Source organism: Rhinoderma darwinii, chromosome 4 (assembly GCF_050947455.1).
Source record: "Rhinoderma darwinii isolate aRhiDar2 chromosome 4, aRhiDar2.hap1, whole genome shotgun sequence".
Classification (NCBI taxonomy): domain Eukaryota; kingdom Metazoa; phylum Chordata; class Amphibia; order Anura; family Rhinodermatidae; genus Rhinoderma; species Rhinoderma darwinii.
The window spans coordinates 390,869,453-390,888,162 of NC_134690.1; the positions used below are offsets into that span (position 1 = coordinate 390,869,453).

Consider the following 18,710-nt stretch of genomic DNA (forward strand, 5'->3'; position numbering starts at 1 on the left):
TCTTTTTTTTTTTTTTGTTAAATTACCATAAAACCTTTATCTAATGGAGTGTGTATATAAATATATATATAATGTGTGAACATATTTTACAATGTGTTTGCGCTCGCTCTTTAACCATCCAGTAATGATATGATATATAAAAAGCTGTAAATGACTATTTCTTATCGTGCTCTTCTTTTTCCTTTCCAGGAGTTTATCAAGAAGAAGTGCTGATACGAGGCAGGTTAGAGATTTTTAGTGGTGATCGCGTTAAAGGCTTGTTTTGGGTTCTTAAAAGTTTTTACTAATGGCTGCAAATGTTCTGAAATAAAAAAAGCAACCAGTACTCACCTATGTTTTTCTTCAACGATCCAGCGCGGGCGCCCCCTAGTGATTGTTTACATTCAAGCAACATGTGAACCCTGCAGCCAATCGGAAGGCTCAGCAGTGACAAATCGGATTTCTGGTATCATGCCGGGAATAGAACACATGTCCACTAAGCCTTCTGATTGGCTGCATCATCGGGAGAACCAGAGGAGTGTCCGTGCTGGATTGCCAGGGGAAAAGGATAGATTAGTACTGGTTACTGTTTGTTTTTTTCGTTGTTTTTTTTTAAATTTCAGTCCATTAGCAGCCCTTGGTAAAAAATGATAAAAATCCGGATAACCTTTAAAAAAACGAAAACAAAAACGTGCAGATGAAGCAGAGCTGTATTTGTCATTTGGCCCAACTCCTAGTACAGTAAGATTCCTTGAATCCAGCGTCAATTGGCCTGAGGTGTCGGATAATCCGAAATTCTGAATCTTCAAACAGTCCTAGGATAGTATAAAAAATTTACTTAATGGAGTAGAGAAGTGAGCTCAAAAGAAAATCTTAACGGGGATGTGTGCGATTAGAAAAACTGGCTACTGTCTTCTAGAAACGTAGAAAGTGCGCCGCATGCTTTGTCTGCTACTGCAGCGTTGACTTAAATGGGGCTGAGCTGCAATACCACTCGCGGCTCATGGACGAGAGTGGCGCTGTTTCTGGAAGAAAGTAGCCATGTTTTTTTAAAATCTGATATAAAAAAAAATGACGACTGAACCAACAAATCAAAAGATACAGCAATCTGCTTCTGGTCTTGTGAAATTCAACTTATTGCTGTTCTCTGCTGGATTATCAGACTTTCTAGATGATCAGATGCAGAATGAAAAAATGTTTTGGTGTAATATTGTATTATCTGATATTTTACATAGGACTGCAGGCAAATAGCAACCAGTCAGAAGTCTGTAGTGGTTTGGAAAAAGGCACAGCCCGTGGATAGATCGCCTTCACGTGTCAGATTTTTGCGCGGGATGGATAGATCCGGCGGAGACGTTATTTATTGGATTCTGATACTACAGAGGCCTGATCTATATAAGATGGATAATTACCAGAAGCCCATTGTGAACGGTGGGGCAATAGGAGGGTAACCCCTTCAACCCGCAGATGATATTGGAAGAGGAGGGCACGGTCATTATAAATATAGATAGCGATTTAAAGGGAACCTGACATCACTGACCTCTTTAAATACAGACGTTAGCATGATGCCCTAAGAGTTATAATAATTGATATAATTGCACCCGCTAGTCACCCCCCAAAAGTGCAAAACGGGGGCTGAAAATAAGTACTTTTGGTTTCTTTTAAATTATAGAGTTCCATGATCTGTTAGTGGTTCTGATTTGCTGAAAAGGATCATGTGGTCAGGTCTCTGGAATCGTAAACCACGTCACATGGACTTTCTCTGGAGCACCGGCAGAGAACATGTGACAAGAAACGGTAAGTACGGCGCGGATGGGGGGGGGGGAGATTATTGGGTTCAATTGTGTCACCTAGTATAAAACCCTTAAAGGGTAACTAAGCTTTTAAAAAAAAAAAAATCTTTTGACATGTCAGAAGTTTTGCTCGCAAGCACTGAGACCCCCCACCGATCACTAAAACGAGGCGGCAAAACCGCTCAGGTGAGTGCTGTGCCTCTTCGTTTTGCTTTCCACCGAAAGCCGAATGAGCGGTGTAGCGACTCAGACTTTCTGTTGAGCCCATACGCTGCTCCGAGGAAAGCCGTTCAGAAGCGAAGCGGCACAGCGCTCACTTGAGCACTTTTTCCGTTTCGTTTTAGCGATCGTTGGGGGTATCGGACCCCCAAGGATCAAAAATTCTGACATGTCACTATGACGTGTCAAAAGTTTTTTAAAAGTTTAGTTACCCTTTAAGGTATCAAGATAATGGGGCAGATTTACTGCTGTGTCTAGAAAGTGTCAAATGCGTAAAATTTTGGCTCAGTTTGGCGCAACTTGGATGTTTGCACTTAACTAGACACTTTTTAAACGTGTTCCATATAGGGACGTAACTTAAAATATGCCAAAAAAAACTAGCACCAAATTTAAATAAGTGGAATAAGGAAGAGAAAAGGTCTAAGAGGTCATACAAAATGCGCAAAAGTTATCATGCAGCGCGCACCACTGTAATGAACTTGCCGCATTTTGTGCCTGCCTGGTCTAAGTTTACACGGTCTGACTAGTAGAGGGCACTAGTAAATGTGGGCAGTGTTATTATATGAAGAGGTCTGTCATTGTAAAAGGTTCCCCTTAAAGAAAAAGCAAGTGCGGGGAAAAAAATATCACATTTCTTCTACTTGTTTCAATTGCCGTCAGTATTAGGGTATGTGCACACACACTAATTACGTCCGTAATTGACGGACGTATTTCGGCCGCAAGTATCGGACCGAACACAGTGCAGGGAGCCGGGCTCCTAGCATCATACTTATGTACGACGCTAGGAGTCCCTGCCTCGCTGCAGGACAACTGTCCCGTACTGTAATCATGTTTTCAGTACGAGACAGTTGTCCTGCAGCGAGGCAGGGACTCCTAGCATCGTACATAACTATGATGCTAGGAGCCCGGCTTCCTGCACTGTGTTCGGTCCGATACTTGCGGCCGAAATACGTCCGTCAATTACGGACTTAATTGGTGTGTGTGCACATACCCTAAGGGTATGTTCACACGGCAGAACGCCTCCAAATATCTGCCCATTGATTTCAATGGAAAAAACTGCTTTTCGTTCCCATGGGGCGGTTTTTTTCATAACCGCGCGTAAAAAAAATGCCCCGTAAAAAAGTGCATGTCACTTCTTGAGACGTTTTTCATTGTCTCAATAGAAAAACAGCTGAAAATCAGAGGCCGTTTGCCCTTGAAAACAGCTCCGTATTTTACGGCCTTTTTTCGTTTGATCCCCTAAGGCCTGATCCACACGAGCGTATCCGATTCACACGCTTGAAAAAAGAGCGTGAATCTGGTCCGTGTGTTGCGTTATTCATCAGTGTGCTTTGCGTGTGGCATGCGTTATTCACGCACTCGCAAAGCGCGTCTTTTTAAAAAAAAATGTATATGTAGATTTTCAATTGAACTGACGCACAAATGCATGTGCATCCGTGTGTGGTGCATGTTTTCATGCACCCATTGACTTCATTGGGTGCGTAGGTTCGTGATAACACACAATATAGGACATGCAGTGAGTTTCACGCAGCGGAAAAATCATGCATGTGTGAATGGCCCCATTGAAATCAATGGGTCCGTGTGCTGTGCGTTGTTTCAACGCTCAGCACACGGACGTGATTCACGCTCATGTGAATGTGGCCTTAGGGTTTGTCCACACCTAGCGTAAATACTGCAGATTTTCCAAAACGTATTTCATTGTGGAAAATCTGCAGCGCACGGGCTTGTCCACACGTAACGGAATTCCGTTGAAAGTAGCAGACTTTCCGGTGCGGAAAAAAATGGTGCGTATTTTGCTGCGTTTTTTTCAATGCTGGGAGGTGGTGACATCTCCTCGGAAAAATACAGCAATTCAGTCCACTTTCTGCAGCAGGAATTGGCGGGCTGCGGGACGAGAAATACGCACCGCAGGTCAATTTCGGGTCGTAATTTTGAATGCGGCGTGTATGAGATTTGTTAAATGTCACCCACTTTGCGACAATTGTATTCTGTGTAATTTTCGATTTTCGTCCGCAATTCCGGATGGAAAATCTATGTGTGGACAAGCCCTAGTATGGTAGCAGCACTGTGGATGAGATTTAAACAAATCTTATCCACACGCTGCGTAAAAGAACTTTCATAAATTATCCTGCAGTGCGGTATGTTTTTTTTTTATTTAATCCACAGATTGTCCATTTCTGCTGCGGAATCGCTGGTTTTCTGTTATTGAATTCTGTGGGGAGATAAAACTTGCAACAAATAGATGTTGCGATTTTTGCGACAGAAAATCAAAACTCAGAAAAAAAAAAAGTTATACTTACTCAGACCTATGCTCCAGCCCGGCCTCCAGGGATGACTTTTCATCCCATGTGACTGCAGCAGCAGCAGTCACATGGGATGAAACATCCTCCCAGGGGGCCGGGCTGCAGGAAGTCACAGGGATGCTTCGCCATGACTACAAGCAAGCATAGGCTTTTTCTTTTTTACCTGCTGTTTTCCGCAGCGGACATTGGGGCCGAAAAACCGCACCACTATTTCCTGTCGGTCCAGGGCAGATACGCTGGGTACTTTTACGCAGCGTATCCGCCCTGTGTGAACTTACCCTTAAAGGATTTACTGCTGATGTAAAGATATCCAGTCTAGTTGCTCAGATCAAGTACTAAATGGGCTTTAGAGAAGGAATCACAAGAGTATCGCTCCCCCTCCCCCATGCTCTTCAGAATAGGACATAGAAATATCTTTTAGGTTTTTATTTATTTCGTTTGCACGTGTTTTGTGTTGAGGACAATATATAGTTAGGATGTCAATTATTTTAAAGGTTTTGTAATTGATAAAGTCAACTGCGTTTGTGTCACTGCCGGCCCAGTCTTCGTAGGGTTACATGTAATGCCTGTTGGGGCCACTGATTTTACTATAGACATTGAAGCATTGGTGTCATGGTGTGAAGAGATCAAGAACTTTCCAGACTGCACATTCGGAGATGATACGCAGGTAACTTTTCCCTATTGCGCTGAAGTGTCTTAAAATTTGAGAATGAAAGAAGGTTAAATGGTAACTAGAAATGTCCAGTGTCTTCTTACTGTATATCATTTTACTTTATACAAAACAATGACATAAATCATCGTTCTGAAATCTATGAATGTAAGGAGTGCTTGCTTTAAGTGAACATCCACCTTTTAACATCCGTATTCTGCGTTAAAGTGTAACTAAACGTTCAACAAACTTCTGACATGTTATAGTGACATGTCAGAAGTTTTGATCGTTGGGGGTCCAAGCAGTGAGACCCCCACCGATCGCCAAAACTAAGCGCCAGAAGTGCTTGTGTGAGCGCTGAGCCGCTTCGTTTCTGTTCGGCTTTTTCTGGAAATCAAGGTAGCGATGTACAGCCTCAAATACCTAAAAAAAAACGAACAGAAACTAAGTGGCTCAGCGCTTCTGCCGCTTCGTTATAGCGATTGGTGGTTGTCTCTGTGCTAGGAGTCCCACCAATCAAAACTTCTGACCTGTCACTATAACATGTCAGAAGTTTGAACGTTTAGTTATCCTTTAATTTCTTCATAGACTTAGAGATGAAAACATTTTGGCTACCTGCAGTCACCACTAGGAGCTTACTGCATATTGGTTATATAGCGAACTTATTAATAAAGCAGTATAAAATAAGCTCCCTCTAGTGGTGGTTGCAGACAGCCCAAATTTTATCATTCTCTATGTTTATGCAGGGAATTTGGAGCTCTGCATCAGAAGGAAAAAACGCTCTGGTTCCTATAAAAGTATGTGAAAGGGGTTGCCCCATGAAGGACGTTTACCATCTATCCACAGGATCGGTAATAAATGTCTGATCGCTGAGACCCCCACTGATCACACGAACGGTTCCTGTGCAGTCGTGCAATGAGAAGGGGTTTAAATGGAGGGGTGGCCATACATGTGCCCTGCTGCTCCATTTAATATCTTTCCATCAGCCCCATAGACATTGAATAGAGCGGCAGGGGGCAAGTGCGAACCCCGCTGCATTTAGTCGTCTCCTCACTGCGGTCATGCAATGAAGAGGAATGGGGGCTCAGGACCCCTGTTCTAGTGATCGATGGGGCCCAGCAATCCGATATTTATCACCTATTCTGTGGATAGGTGATAAATGTTTTTTGTGGGACAACCCTTTTAGAAATTTATCACCACAGAATTTTGGGCGTACTTGGGGTTTAAGGGTGGACGTTCTTTTTAAGTTAAAGGCTCAGTAAATACTCATGCTTATTTCCATAGTGATTTGGTTAAGTTCAAGCGTTCATCTAGGTTGTCTTGCCCAGGCCAGGAAGGATGGAGGTCATAATCTCTTGAGATTTATCTGCCTTCACATTAAAGTCCGATGTCTGAGGCGTCTCCTGTGGTTGTTTTTTCGTTATACTGGATCATAGTCTTTGGCAGCCACTATTGTGTTTGCCAGCATTATGTGTTGCTTCATTACTGCGTATTGCTTAGTCTCTGTGGTAATTTCTATGGTATCGTGGTGCATTGGTAAATTCCACTGTTGTTCGCACCATGTTCTGTACAGCGGTCACTATGGTTATCACCATGACACAGCGATGGATTGTTGAAGGCCGTTGTCGTGGGTTCATTCTGGAATAATGACGGATGGATCAAAGCCCTGCATTCCTTGGTCAGTGTGATCTATGTCATAGCACAATTATGTGTGGATAGGATATCTTCTGGGTAAAAACCACATGTTGGTAGTCGTTATGAATGGCTCCGTGCCAAATTATGTAATTTTCTTGTAATCAGCTGGTAAAGGCCATATTCACTTGGTTGCTATGCATCTTCTGGTAAAGGTCATATTCACTTGGTTGCTATGCATCTTCTGGTAAAGGCCATATCCACTTGGTTGCTATGCTTTCTGCTGGTAAAGGTCATATCCACTTGGTTGCTATGCTTTCTGCTGGTAAAGGTCATATTCACTTGGTTGCTATGCTTTCTGCTGGTAAAGGTCATATTCACTTGGTTGCTATGCTTTCTGCTGGTAAAGGTCATATTCACTTGGTTGCTATGCTTTCTGCTGGTAAAGGTCATTCACTTGGTTGCTATGCTTTCTGATGGTAAAGGCCATGTTCACTTGGTTGCTATGCTTTCTGATGGTAAAGGCCATGTTCACTTGGTTGCTATGTATTCTTCTGGTAAATCCTAAATTCACTTGGTTGCTATGCTTTCTGATGGTAAAGGCCATGTTCACTTGGTTGCTACGCGTGTTCTGGTAAAGGCCATATTCACTTGGTTGCTATGCTACAACGGTGTGTCGGTGAAGGCCGTGTGCTGCTTAGTCACAGTGCTGAAACTCTTTATAGTGCTGATAAGATCTTCATCGTCCATAAACTATGAATAAGAAAACCATCATTGGCTTATTGTTAAAACATGAAGGAAGACGCAATATGGATGTTTTTATAAAAACTAGGAATTTTATCATTTCAGTTATTTTTGGATAAACATTATTGACATACGGATGTAGCCATCTTTATCTTGACTGATAACTTGCTGCAGCGTGATATCACACAACAACAGCCATTGAAAAAGTCCAGATAAGGGCTCTTGCCACTGTGTATATAATGCGTTAAAAGTCAAGATAAAGACTGCTACATCTGTACGTGTATAACATTCTAATAATTTGCATGTCCTCCTCCTAAAAAGCAATCCGGTCAATACTTACATTTTGATCTGTGCTCAGTAATAACAGCCTGACACAATAGACCTATAAGCTTTAATGGTTCCCTTAAGGGTATGTTCACACGCAGTGAGCAAAAACGTCTGAAAATACGGAGCTGTTTTCAGGCGAAAACCGTTCCTGATTTTCAGAAGTTTTTTTTAACAACGCGTTTTTACGGACGTTTTTGGAGCGGACTTTCACTGGAGTCCATGAAAAATGGCTCCAAAAACGTCCCAAGATGTGACATGCCCTTCTTTGACGCGGGCGTCTTTTTACGTATCGTCTTTTGACAGCGACGCGTAAAATTACACCTTGTGGGAACAGAACATCGTAATTCCCATTGAAATCAATGGTCAGATGTTTGTAGGCGTAATGGAGCCGTTTTTTCATGCGTAATTCGAGGCGTAAAACGTCGAATTACGTCTGAAAACAGTGCGTGTGAACATACCCTCACTCTCGCTGCCAAGGACTTAAGTAATACGTCATGACTTTAAACGCTTGCTGCGACTAGAATATAGTGGCTATAGCTTAGATCCTGGCATCCTATTAAAGCCTTCGCTTTCAGATGATACCAAGCTGCAATATTCAAGGTGCAGCATTCGTTTGAAGTCAGGGAGCAGAATAAAAAGTTTTACCTCTTGTGCTGTGTCTGTGTGAGGGAGGTGGGAGGAGGCGCTGCAAGTCAGAGCAGGAAGAAAGATCACAGCCTGTCAGGCTGGGTTCACACACCCTATTTACGGACGTAATTCGGGCTTTACGATGTTCTGTGCTGACGGTCATTTTTTTTTACCCGCCGCTGTCAAAAGACGGCACGTAAGAAAGACGCCCGCGTCAAAGAAGTGCCTGTCACTTCTTGGGACGTAATTGGAGCCGTTTTCCATTGACTCCATAGAAAAACAGCTCCAATTACGTCCGTAATGGACGCTGCGAAAAACGCCTGCACATGCCATTACTTCTGAAATTCAGGAGCTGTTTTCTCCTGAAAACAGCTCCGTAATTTCAGGCGTATCGGACGCTGCCGTGTGAACATACCCTTACTGTCATCTCTCCCCCTGTGCTGCCTCCAGTGATGATACAGGAACCTTTCTTCATGTTCTCACCCCTCTTACCAAGGAGAGAGGAAATGTGCTCTCTAAGGGCTTATTAAGACGAACGGGATATACGTCCGTGCAACGCGCGTGATTTTGACGCGCGTCGAACGGACCTATATTAGTCTATGGGGCCGTGCAGACAGTTGCGTGATTTTTACGCAGCGTGAGTCCGCTGTGGAAAACTCACGACATGTCTGTTCTTTGTGCGTATTTCGCGCATCACGCACCCATTGAAGTCAATGGGTGCGTGAAAATCACGCGCGCCACACGGAAGCACTTCAGTGGGACGCGCGTGATTCGCGCAACAGCTGTCAAACTATGAATGTAAACAGAAAAGCACCACATGCTTTTCTGTTTACAAACATCCAAACGGAGTGTCGACAATAACGCAGCCGCGCATCATACGGGGCTGCCACACGGTGCTGTTAAGTGCCTTTTGCGCACGCAAAACGCCGCGTTTTTTGCGTGCGCAAAACGCACACGCTCGTGTGAATCCGGCCTAAATGTCACATTTAGTGGGGTTTGTTTTCCTACTAGAGGGGTGAGATGAGGAGTTACACATGTAATCGCATGTAGACATAAGTGATACGTATGAGCTCAGCACATCGTGTTCTTTTCTTTTTAGTAGGGGCTGTGGGTCTCCGGCTCTGCTTAGGTCAGTCGTTTAGCCACAAACGGAACTTTTTATGCATTTTTTACACAATGTTTCTGCAAAACTGCATGATGGCGCCCATGAGCGTAACGTGAATGGTGGCATTTTTAAAACGTGTAACGTGTCTACTTTCTTAAAATATATGGGTATGGTGTATATTATGGGTTTTTTTGTTTTGGTTTTTATAGTTCAGTCAAAAGTGTGAAAATTGTCGTGGCACGAAAGGTTTACATATTTTTTCTTATTATATACTTGACCGTCATCAAGCGTGCAGAGGTAGGCCTGATTTACACGAGCGTGTGCATATTGCGTGCGCAAAAGGCACTTAACAGCTCCGTTTTGACACTCCGTTTGGATGTTTGTAAACAGAAAAGCACGTGGTGCTTTTCTGTTTACATTCAGAGTTTGACAGCTGTTGCGCGAACCACGCAGTTCGCACTGAAGTGCTTCCGTGCGACCTGCGTGGTTTTCACGCACCCCTTGACGTCAATGGGTGCGTGATGCGCGGAAAACGCTGAAATATAGAACATGTCGTGAGTTTTACGCAGCGCACGCACGCTGCACAAAACCCACGGACTGTCTGCATGCCCCATAGACTAACATAGGTCCGTACGACACGCGTGAAAAGCACGCGCGTATATTACTCGTGTAAATGATGCCGTATTTTGTGATCGGAGTATGAAAACTAAGGTGAAATATCAATGGTGCTCCTAAAGAACGTACCTTGGTTTGTGTTTCGACCTTTTGTGCTTTTACATTTTCCAATGTGTGTATTGCAGATGTTTATTCTGTGATGGTTATAGTTGGCAATAAGGGTATGTTCACACGGCCTATTTACGGACGTAAATCGGGCGTTTTTGCCCCGAATTACGCCCGAAAATAGCGCCTCAATAGCGCTGACAAACATCTGCCCATTGAAAGTAATGGGCAGACGTTTGTCTGTTCACACGAGGCGTATATTTACGCGCCGCTGTCAAATGACGGCGCGTAAATAGACGCCCGCGTAGAAGAAGTGACCTGTCACTTCTTTGGCCGTAATTGGAGCCGTTATTCATTGACTCCAATGAATAGCAGCGCTAATTACGGCCGTAATGGACGCGGCGTTCAAGCGCCTGCACATGCCGTTACGGCTGAAATTACGGGGATGTTTTCAGGCTGAAACATCCCCGTAATTTCAGCCGTTACGGACCCCCGCCGTGTGAACATACCCTAAGGGTATGTTCACACGCTTAGCAAAAAGCGTCTGAAAATACAGAGCCGTTTCCAAGGGAAAACAGCTCCTGATTTTCAGCCATTTTTTAAGCAAACTCGTTTTTCGCTGCGTTTTTTTACGGACGCTTTTGGAGCTGTTTTTCAATGAAAAACAGCTCAATAAGTGACATGCGCTTCTTTTTCGTGTCCTGTCGGAACAGAATGCTGTTTTTCCCATTGAAATCAATGGGCAGATGTTTGGATGTGTTTTGCTCTCAATTTTTCAGCCGTTTACAGCCCGAAAAACGGCAGAAAATAAGCCGTGTGATCGTAGCCTAAAGTTTTCTATTCTTGACAATACGTTTTCTAAATGCATAAAGTTGAAACTCACTCGAAGGTCATGGAATAACCTCACACTTACCATTCCACTGTCATGGCCTTGAATGACACTATCCCATATGGAGCTGTCCACTATGGACTTCTTATCATGGGAAGCGATGAGTTGACTGGCACTACGGTACAAGGAATTCTCGGAGAAGCTGTGGCTGATCTGACTTTGGCTTGTCTTCCTAACCAGCATTGCATTGCGGCTTGTGTGACTCTCCACTCCGGAAATCTTTATGTCCGATATTCCCTAAATAGAGCATCAAAGTTTTAATAAAATGAATACAGCCCAGCCAATATAATAAGAGCGAGTACAGCGCAACAGGGTAGGAAAGGTCAGAGCCCAGATGAATTAGTGATGTCTCGGCCATGCAAAATAAACTTGTATTCCTTCTATCCGATGTGAGCGCCCCCAGACGGATTGTCCTCATCCGATCAGATGTTATGGCACATACTATTGTTAAGGGATTAGAAAACATAGCTACTTTCTTCCAAAAAGACTGCCACACTTGGCCGGAGATTGTCTGTGGTATTGCAGCTCAACCCCCATTCGCTTCAATGGGAATGAGCTGCACTACCAGGACTAACCCATGAACCGGTGTGCTATTTCTGAAAGAAAGCAGCCATGTTTTTCTAATCCTAATCGACCCCTTTAAAAGGATATTCCGACTATAAACCTCTATCTACAGGATAGATAATAAATGTATGACAGGGGTCCCAGGAAAAAAAAAATCCAACAGGAGTCCCATCACCAGTCCTCCCTGCGCAATCTTAGGGAGGAGGATTTTGAATGGAGCAGCCGTCGCGCGTCTCCTGCCGCTCCATTATGTGGGAATGGTGGAAATATCCCAACCCTCTACTCTACTGTCTCTGTCAGGCCCATAGACATTGAGTGGAGCTCCATTCAAAATCCTCCTGACTGCGATGGTGCAGTGGGGAGAGAACTCGGTTTCAAGAGATTGGTGGAGATCCAAGTGGTGGGGCCCCCTGCGATCATGTATTGATGACGCATCCTGTGGATAGGTAATAATGCATTAAGAGCCCATCAAACGTGGTGACCAAGTATCATGTTCATACGGTTCTGGTTGAAGGACATTAGTCCAACTGGTCAGGACAATATGTACAGTGCTAAGTTCTCCCTCGCCTTTTCCTGGTGCTGCTCACCCATGCATGGTCCTGCTTCACTTTGATCATAGAGAAAGGGGAAGGCAGAAATCACACAGTTCATGCGGAGTACAACACTGCACACGACTGTACCTCCAGGTGCATTGTGTAACTTTTTAGAGTAATTCGATTTGATGAACCAGATACATCGGCGACCAGATCACTCTAAGTGACGGAAGGACAGAACAAAGTTAATGACTAGACGTCACCATTGCAACACGATCATTATTTGCTCTACAACGTGCCACCAGCTCCGCCATCAAACTCCAGGATGGATAGAATTTTTTCCTCCTACATGACTTATTTGTGGGGCTTAGCACAGCTAATGATACAATCTTGCAAATAGACCGTTTCAGATAGGAATACAGTATCTGCAGGTAGCAAAGGCTGGGATTAAACACGAAAATTTTAGAACGATCCAGTTCACAAAGCAATTATTGAGAAGTTTGGATAAGTCTGTACACAGTACACCCAATTATTGTCTCTACATCTAAGTGGAGTCTGGGTTACAGAGTGAAGATCCTATAATATATTTGGGCCTATATTCTGCCATGGAATTTGACTGACCCCCCCCCAAGCTTTGCCAAACAAATTTCAGAAAAACATTCAATACACGTTTGATGGTCGGCTGAAATCGGTGAGTTTGGCCAGTGTGAATCTAATATGTATGGCCACCTTAGGACTTATTCACACATTTCGGATTTGGGCAGTACTTTGCATTAGGCTGGGTTCACACGAGCACATTATGTCCATAATGGACGGACGTATTTCGGCCGCAAGTCCCGGACCGAACACAGTGCAGGGAGCCGGACTCCTAGCATCATAGTCATGTACGACGCTCGGAGTCCCTGCCTCCCCGCGGATCTACTGTCCCGTACTGAAAACATGATTACAGTACGGGACAGTTGTCCTGCAGCGAGGCAGGGACTCCTAGCGTCGTACATAACTATGATGCTAGGAGCCCGGCTCCCTGCACTGTGTTCGGTCCGGGTCTTCCAGCTGGAAATACGTTCCGTCCATTACGGACGTAACATGGTCGTGTGAACTCAGCCTTAGTATTTTAAAGCCAACACCTGGACTGGATCCTAAACACAGAGAAAATAAAATAAAGATTTATACTTTTTCTCTTCTTTGCATCCGCTCCTGATTTTAAGTTCAAAATATTGATGCAAAATAGTGACCAAATCCGCAATGTGTGAATGAGGCCTTTTGATGTTCACACGCTGAGTCAAAAACGTCTGAAAATACGGAGCTGTTTTCAAGGGAAAACTGCTCCTGATTTTCAGAGGTTTTTTAAGCCATTTGCAGCGTTTTTCGCGCATGTTTTTGGAGCTGTTTTCAATAGTCAATGAAAAACGTCCCAAGAAGTGACATGCACTTCTTTTTCGCGGCCGTGTAAAAAAACGGCCCGTCGGAACAGAACACCATTTTTCCCATTGCATTCAATGGGCAGATGTTTGGAGGCATTCTGCTTCCGGTTTTTCGGGCGTTTACGGTCCGAAAAACGGCTGAAAATAAGCTGTGTGAACATTCCCTAAGGCCTCCTGCTCACGGCTGTTGTGTCTACGGTTTGTGATTATGGCAGGGACGGGCCGCGGAGTGTCAACCGGGGGGCATCCGCAATCACACACAAGATGAGCATTGATTTCAATGAGCCCGGACGTGCAGAATGTATAATGAATGACCTGTCCTAATTTTTTTTTGCGGTCCGGGCTCCGGGCAATGCACGGATCGTCGAAACCACGGTGGTGTGCATTGGGCCGTAGGAAAGCATGCAGTCTGTATTACATTGAGCTTATATGTTCCTGAGTTGTGTAAGTCCGTGCTGCTTATGTACAGATGCTTTAATAATCGTCTTATATTTCCTGACATGGAAATGATCTGAATTAGGGATAAATTGGATTCAAGGTGAGTGAATGTTTTCTCCAATATGCTTTTCGCCGGCCATTAGGATTTATTTGGTCAATCGATTTGCCCTGTTTGAGATTCACCAATGGCGATTTTAAAGGGAATGTGTCGCTAGTTAAACGGTTATTATATAAATGATTGGACATTGTTCTAATTTTTTCACAAGTCAGGAAATATTATAAATTAGATTCCAATTTATAACATTTCCCTGTGCTGGTCACTAGAGGGAGCAATTCCCAAAATTGCAGCATTGGCATGTGGTAAAGCAACCACATTGCTTTATGCTGCAAAATTTGAGAAGACACACTCGCTCTAGCGTCCTCAAACAATCCCCCCTCCTAGTGCCAGGAGAAAGGAGGGGATTGAATGTTCAAACCTCCTACACTGTGTGCCGCCATTTTTTGAGCGAATACACAGTGTAGTAGGCTTACATACAGTGGTAATCACACAGTATAACACGAACAAACACTGACATAACTTACCTGCCGCCGCCGCTCCTAGTCCTTGCTTCTAATCACATGTCCGGAAGCCGCGACTGGAAGTCGTCATCTAACTGTCCGGCCGCAGCTTCCGGTCCACAAGAAAATGGCGCTGGATGTCGCTTGGCCGTAAACCTTCCATTTGGACTGTGTGGGAGCAGCGCATGCGCCGTTCCCACACAGACTGAGTACACCATAGTGAATGGAACGGCTCCCGTTTGCATTCTCCATGGGACTGTATGCGCCGTATTCCATCTCTGTATGTGTCGTTAATTGACATACAGAGATGAAAAAAAATGGCAGCCCCCATAGAGAAGAAAAAGTTAGAAAAAAAAAAAGTAAAACACAAACACACAATTAAATAACATTTCTTTTAATAAAACACTAAAAGCAAATTAATATTAAAAAAAATTTTTTTCGCGACACCCAGAGAATAATATTGCTCCTCATTGTATGCTATGGCCGGTGAATTGTGAACTGTTCTCTCACCTCTACTGAGGATATTTTCTATCCTTCCTTACCTTTTCTGGATTGTTTTCAACACACATTGGTGGATTAGAGACTTGAGAAACAGGACATTTCAGAAGAGGTTGCTGACTACCAGAGACTGACCATTTCTAGGAACCAAGACAAGGCGAGAGACAGGAAGGAAAGAGACCAGAAGGGTTAAAGAAAGAGAAAAACAGCAAGAATTACTAGTGGAATTATCTCATAATGGAAGGATCCCCCAACCTGCCTCTTATGGGGACCTTGTATGTGACTCTACAATTGCTGGAAGCTTCACCCATCAGGTGCCAGGGAGTAGAGCCGCTCCAAAGTTTTCTGATCAAGATCCCGAATATAGGGCAGGATATAGTTAATCAGTCATTAGGCACTGAACATTGTCGCTGGTAATTGTCCCCATTGTGGGATTAACAACACAGGAATTTAATATTGCCACTTGGCACCAAATGTGGTAGTTGTATACCTGGCACCAGGTATATCAAGCATCACTAAGTGCACAGTATACAAAAAAACAACTTGACAAAAATATCAAATTAACAAGAGTCTACTTTAAAAGGACTTCACATGTCGCGTCATATTTCTAGCAGTATAGACAGTATCACTTTACGTCTGCGCCATACACATGGGCATATTACGGCTCATATTTAGCGCCAATGACGGAAACAGATCCTATTTTGTCATTGGCACTAAATCTACTGCTCTTGCACAGATCCTTAGACCACGTCCTATCATGCAAATATTTGAGGGTTACTCCACTTTCTCAATGCTTAGGCATACTCAGCAGGGGGCGACAATGAGCCCAGGAGAAAGTAATGAGAATATGAAATCTGTCACTTGAATGGGACAGGGCTGCAATACCAAACACAGCCCATGGACCAGAGGGGCGCGTTTTGTGGAAAAAAAAAATTGCTCTGTAAAGGACTACAGTGGAGGTAGTCATTTTGGTGCATTGCCTTTAATGTAAGTTAGATTTCTCCGCTGATTAAAGGAAAGCGCCGTGCAAAACTTGCATACAGGGAGATTCATGCAAACTCTCTTTGTTGACCATAGAAACCAATCACAGAGCAGCTTTCATTTTTTAAGAGCACTATAAGAAATTAAAGATGCGCTGTGATTGGTTTCTATAGAAACAAACCCAATTTTCTGTTAGGGAAATTGATAAAAAATTGTCTAATGGGTTAAGCCTAGTGCAGGGCCTCAGGGGGCGGAGCATGACAAGGCTTCTCTCTTTGCTATTCCTTCAATCCCTGTCATGCACCGCCCCCTTGGGCCCTACATTAGGAATAATACGTTTTGCCTAGAGAGTTCCTTTAATATAGAGCCTAGGGTTAAAGAGGATTAGTTACATAGTTTGTACGGTTGAAAAAAGACACATGTCCATCAAGTTCAACCAAGGGATGGGAAAGGGGAAGTAAAAAATTTCTACACATAGCAGTTAATATTTTTTTGTTCTAGGAAATTATCTAACCCTTTTTTAAAGCCCTCTACTGTCCCTGCTGTGACGGCTCCTGCGGTGACTATTCCATAGATTCACAGTTCTCACAGTAAAGAAGGTTTGTCGCCTCTGCAGGTTGAACCTTTTTTTCTCCAGACGGAGGGAGTGCCCCCTTGTTTTTTGAGGGGGTTTTACATGGAACAGGATTTCACCATATTTTTTGTATGTGCCATTCATATATTTATATAAGTTAATCATGTCCCCCCTTAGTCGTCTTTTCTCAAGGCTCAATAGGTTTAGTTCTTTTAATCTTTCCTCATAACTTAGATTCTCCATGCCCCTAATTAGCTTCGTTGCTCTTCTTTGTATTTTTTCCAACTCCAGGGCATCCTTTCTATGAACTGGAGCCCAGAACTGAACTGCATATTCTCGATGAGGCCTCACTAATGCTTTGTAAAGTGGTAATATTACATCCCTGTCCCGCGAGTCCAGGCCTCTTTTTATACACGACAATATTTTGCTGGCCTTTGAAGCAGCTGATTGACACTGCATGCTGAAATTTAGTTTATGATTTACAAGTACACTCAGATCCTTCTCAACAAGTGACTCCCCCAGTGTAGCTCCCCCTAGGACATATGATGCATGCAGGTTTTTCGTACCCAGATGCATAACTTTACATTTATCTACATTAAACTTCATCTGCCAAGTGGACACCCAAACACTTAGTTTGTTTAAATCAGCCTGCAATTCATGAACATCTTCCATAGTCTGAACTATATTACATAGCTTGGTGTCATCTGCAAAAATAGAAATAGTGCTATTAATCCCATCCTCTATATCATTAATAAATAAGTTGAATAATAGTGGTCCCAGCACTGAACCCTGGGGTACACCACTTATAACCGGGGACCATTCAGAGTAGGAATCATTGACCACAACTCTCTGGATACGGTTATCTGTCTTAATTCAAAAATAATCTGTCCCCGAAAAATAAATAATTATCTTATAAATTTAAAAAAAACGCACGCATTATGTAAATGGAACGACTTTCCAGAGGAGCTGGGTCAGTATTTTCTGACAAGGTGCTCCCGTCATGCCCAGCTCCTTCCCACAACATACAGTACAGACCCGCGAGATCTCGCTAGTTATCGGGATGACGTGTCTCTGATTATATAATTTATATAGGAGTTATCCATGTACAGTATATATAAGATATATATATCGATAACTGCTATATAAATACTTTAGACAGCTTTCGATTAGTCGGAGCTGCGTGTCGGGTCATTTACATTATGGTCGTCCATCTATTAAGAATTTAATTTTTTCTGTGGGCAAATTATTTTTCTCTAAAAACAGATAATGTAATCCTGGTGACAGGTCCTCTTTAAAGGGATCATACAGAAAAACATTTGCTTTCTTCCAAAAAGAGTGCCACTCCTATCCACAGGTTATGCGTGGAACTGCAGCTCAGCCCCATTCACTTCTATGGAGCTGAACTGCAATATCAGACGCCACCTACAAGCGTGCTGCTGATTTTAGAATAAAACATCCATGTTTATCTAATCTTGGACAACCCCTTTAAGGCCCCAATGCATTCTTACAAACCATGAGTAAACTCTCCAAAATTACTCAGTAACATACCGCGTATGTGTCACTTTCCGAGTAAGCACTGGCCGGGGACATCCGCTGTTGGAGTGGCACTAATGGCGGCCGCTCTCTTGGGAATGGCTGCTTGGTCAACTTCCTCTGCAGGATAAGTGACAGCAGAATGGCCAGCAGCACTAAGGCCAATGAAGCCATTAAGAGTATAAACCAGAGCTCGGTGTAGATGACATTCCCTCTCGCATCCATCCCATTTTTTGTGCTTGGATTTGATTGTTCAGGAGCTAAAGAAAGAAAGAGAGAGGAACGATCTTATACCCGTCACATTAAATTATATATATTTACTCTATGGACATTACCGACTTAGACTTTAATTAACTTGCAATGTCCATCGCACCAATCCAATTTATAGAACCAACGCAAAGCTAATTAAATATGTATTGGATAATCAAATACACATCGAAGCGTTCCGGTATTAAGGTGATATTGTTCTGTTTTGCGAAAAAGAAAAATCGTATTTAAATATTGAAACAGACCTTTTATTTACAAGAAATTTTTTTTTTTTTTTTCTTTTTTGATTTGCAGGGTTTGCTCTAATATTAGATTTGAATATTCTCAAATTTACATATAAAAGTTTAAAAAGC

General features: G+C 43.1%; 1 protein-coding gene across 1 annotated transcript in view; it reads right to left on the reverse strand.

Moving 5' to 3' along the window:
* Positions 1 to 6,071: 6,071 nt before the first annotated feature.
* USH2A (usherin) overlaps positions 6,072 to 18,710 on the reverse strand; it is a 593,484-nt gene continuing 580,845 nt past the window's right edge. Inside the window, exons 69-73 of the mRNA XM_075863335.1 lie at positions 18,106 to 18,350; positions 15,047 to 15,142; positions 12,232 to 12,303; positions 11,012 to 11,224; positions 6,072 to 7,328 (exon numbers count right to left, since the gene is read on the reverse strand). Coding sequence (XP_075719450.1) covers positions 7,239 to 7,328; positions 11,012 to 11,224; positions 12,232 to 12,303; positions 15,047 to 15,142; positions 18,106 to 18,350 — 716 coding nt within the window. The 3' untranslated portion in view covers positions 6,072 to 7,238. The remainder of the gene's footprint in view (positions 7,329 to 11,011; positions 11,225 to 12,231; positions 12,304 to 15,046; positions 15,143 to 18,105; positions 18,351 to 18,710) is intronic.